At 32.2% G+C, this 1,700-nt stretch overlaps 1 protein-coding gene across 1 annotated transcript in view; it reads right to left on the bottom strand.

Moving 5' to 3' along the window:
* Window positions 1-85: 85 nt before the first annotated feature.
* The window catches only part of LOC117110877 (alpha-N-acetylgalactosaminide alpha-2,6-sialyltransferase 5-like), an 11,638-nt gene continuing 10,023 nt past the window's right edge, over window positions 86-1,700 (bottom strand). Inside the window, exon 3 of the mRNA XM_033253709.1 lies at window positions 86-1,347. Within this exon, the coding sequence (XP_033109600.1) occupies window positions 1,293-1,347 (55 nt within the window). The 3' untranslated portion in view covers window positions 86-1,292. The remainder of the gene's footprint in view (window positions 1,348-1,700) is intronic.

Here is a 1,700-nt window from a genome sequence, read left to right as displayed (position 1 = left end):
ATGTCAAGCCCTCCGACGACTAGAGTTTGTTGGGCAGTCGGACCAAAAAAAAAAAGTAGGCCTAATGAAATGAAATGAGTGTTTATTGAGCTGAGTTGATAGATCTTAATTGTACTTTATCAAATACTGAAAAGTATTTTTCCAGTCTGAGAGAGCGCCATTTCTGGATATCCAGAGGTTCTATTTGAAAAAAAAAAATCTCATTAGGATACCCCCTCCCAAACCATCCACCCGGCTTGGTCGGAAGGCCCTCAGATGGCAATGCGTGCCACAGTTATCCTTATCTCACTCAGCCCCTCCCCAAAAATACATCCTACAGCAGCACTTGCACTTTAGTCCCATCTAAACTACTTTATGTTGACTCTATCATGAACTATAAGCTTACCAGAAAATTTGTTATAACAGTATTTATAGCATACCACTAATTTATTTTTGCAACCTTTCTTATTGACAGTTCTTAACTTTTGTGATCATTATAAATAAGCAATTCAAAATAAAAATGCAACTATTTGTGAGGAACAGTACATTTTTAATTAAAATAACTAAATCAAATCAGAGTAAGCATACAAACAACAATTTTGACATTGTACAACAGATTCTTGTATTTATTAACAATTTCACATTTATATACAAATTGTTCTTGTGGTTAAACCAGATATTATTTGAAACTTACCGACGTTAGCAAACTATGTGGAATTTAAATTTGGAAATTTTATTTTAATATTAATATTGACCACTAATTAATAATGTTCACAAGGTTTAACTAACCATATATAAATAATGTAATTAAAATATTATAATCCATATATTATTATTCAAGTCAATGGTTCCGGTGGTGGAACAAGTCTTCTCGGTTGAGGACTTTAAAACGTAGGCCCGACATACACATTTGGCTCGTGTGCACTTTAAAGAACTCAGTACATCGTCAGAGAAGAGTAGGAGTTACCCCGGTGTACTGCTTCGTTCAGTCCGGTCGTTTAATGGTTATGCCATGTAGGATAGCAATTAAGTTCGCTTATTGGCATATCCTTGGCGCTCGTACCTAAGAAATGAAATATTACTAATTTTTGACTTGGACTTGTTTGGCCTTGGGAAGTCTGTGCACAGTTTGTTTTCTAGACTCAAAAAGCTGGCCAATGGATCCTTTTCCTTCTTTGCTGTCAAATATTTCACTATTTTAGAATTCACATATTTGGTTTTCACCATTTTCCTTTTTAGTGGTAAACTTGGGGGAATTTTTTGTCTTTTGTGGGGTTCCCTCTACTTTTTCAGCAACTACTACGACTTCAATGTTATGCAGTAGGTGTTCGCATTGTTTCATCATCTATCGATAAGTTTCCAGTACTTCTGAAACAAAATAAAAAAAATTCTGCTTATAGTAAATTTTAATACAATAAAATATTTTTCAAATACTGCATCACATAGTCATAAAAATTTGTATGCCTATAAAGTTTTTATAATTAATTATTAGTTTCTCTTTCAGTTTTTCAATGAGTTGGAGTCTGAATTTTTTTTTTAATTGCTAAAATAATGTACTGCTCTTGAGTGAATTATATTACTAGTCAGTATAATTTGTTCAGCAAACTATGAACTGGCTAAACAATGATAAGTAAAATAAAATTATTAATTTTATCAATTATTTTTGTTACTTGTATAAATAATTTGGGTATGTAATTTATAATTTGCATTGTTCATCCACT

Source organism: Anneissia japonica, unplaced genomic scaffold (genome assembly GCF_011630105.1).
Source record: "Anneissia japonica isolate Jap-2015-1 unplaced genomic scaffold, ASM1163010v1 scaffold288021_len37184_cov131, whole genome shotgun sequence".
Taxonomy (NCBI): Eukaryota; Metazoa; Echinodermata; class Crinoidea; order Comatulida; family Comatulidae; genus Anneissia; species Anneissia japonica.
The sequence above is the reverse complement of the archived record's forward strand: the minus strand, read 5'-3'. Positions and strand labels throughout refer to the sequence as shown.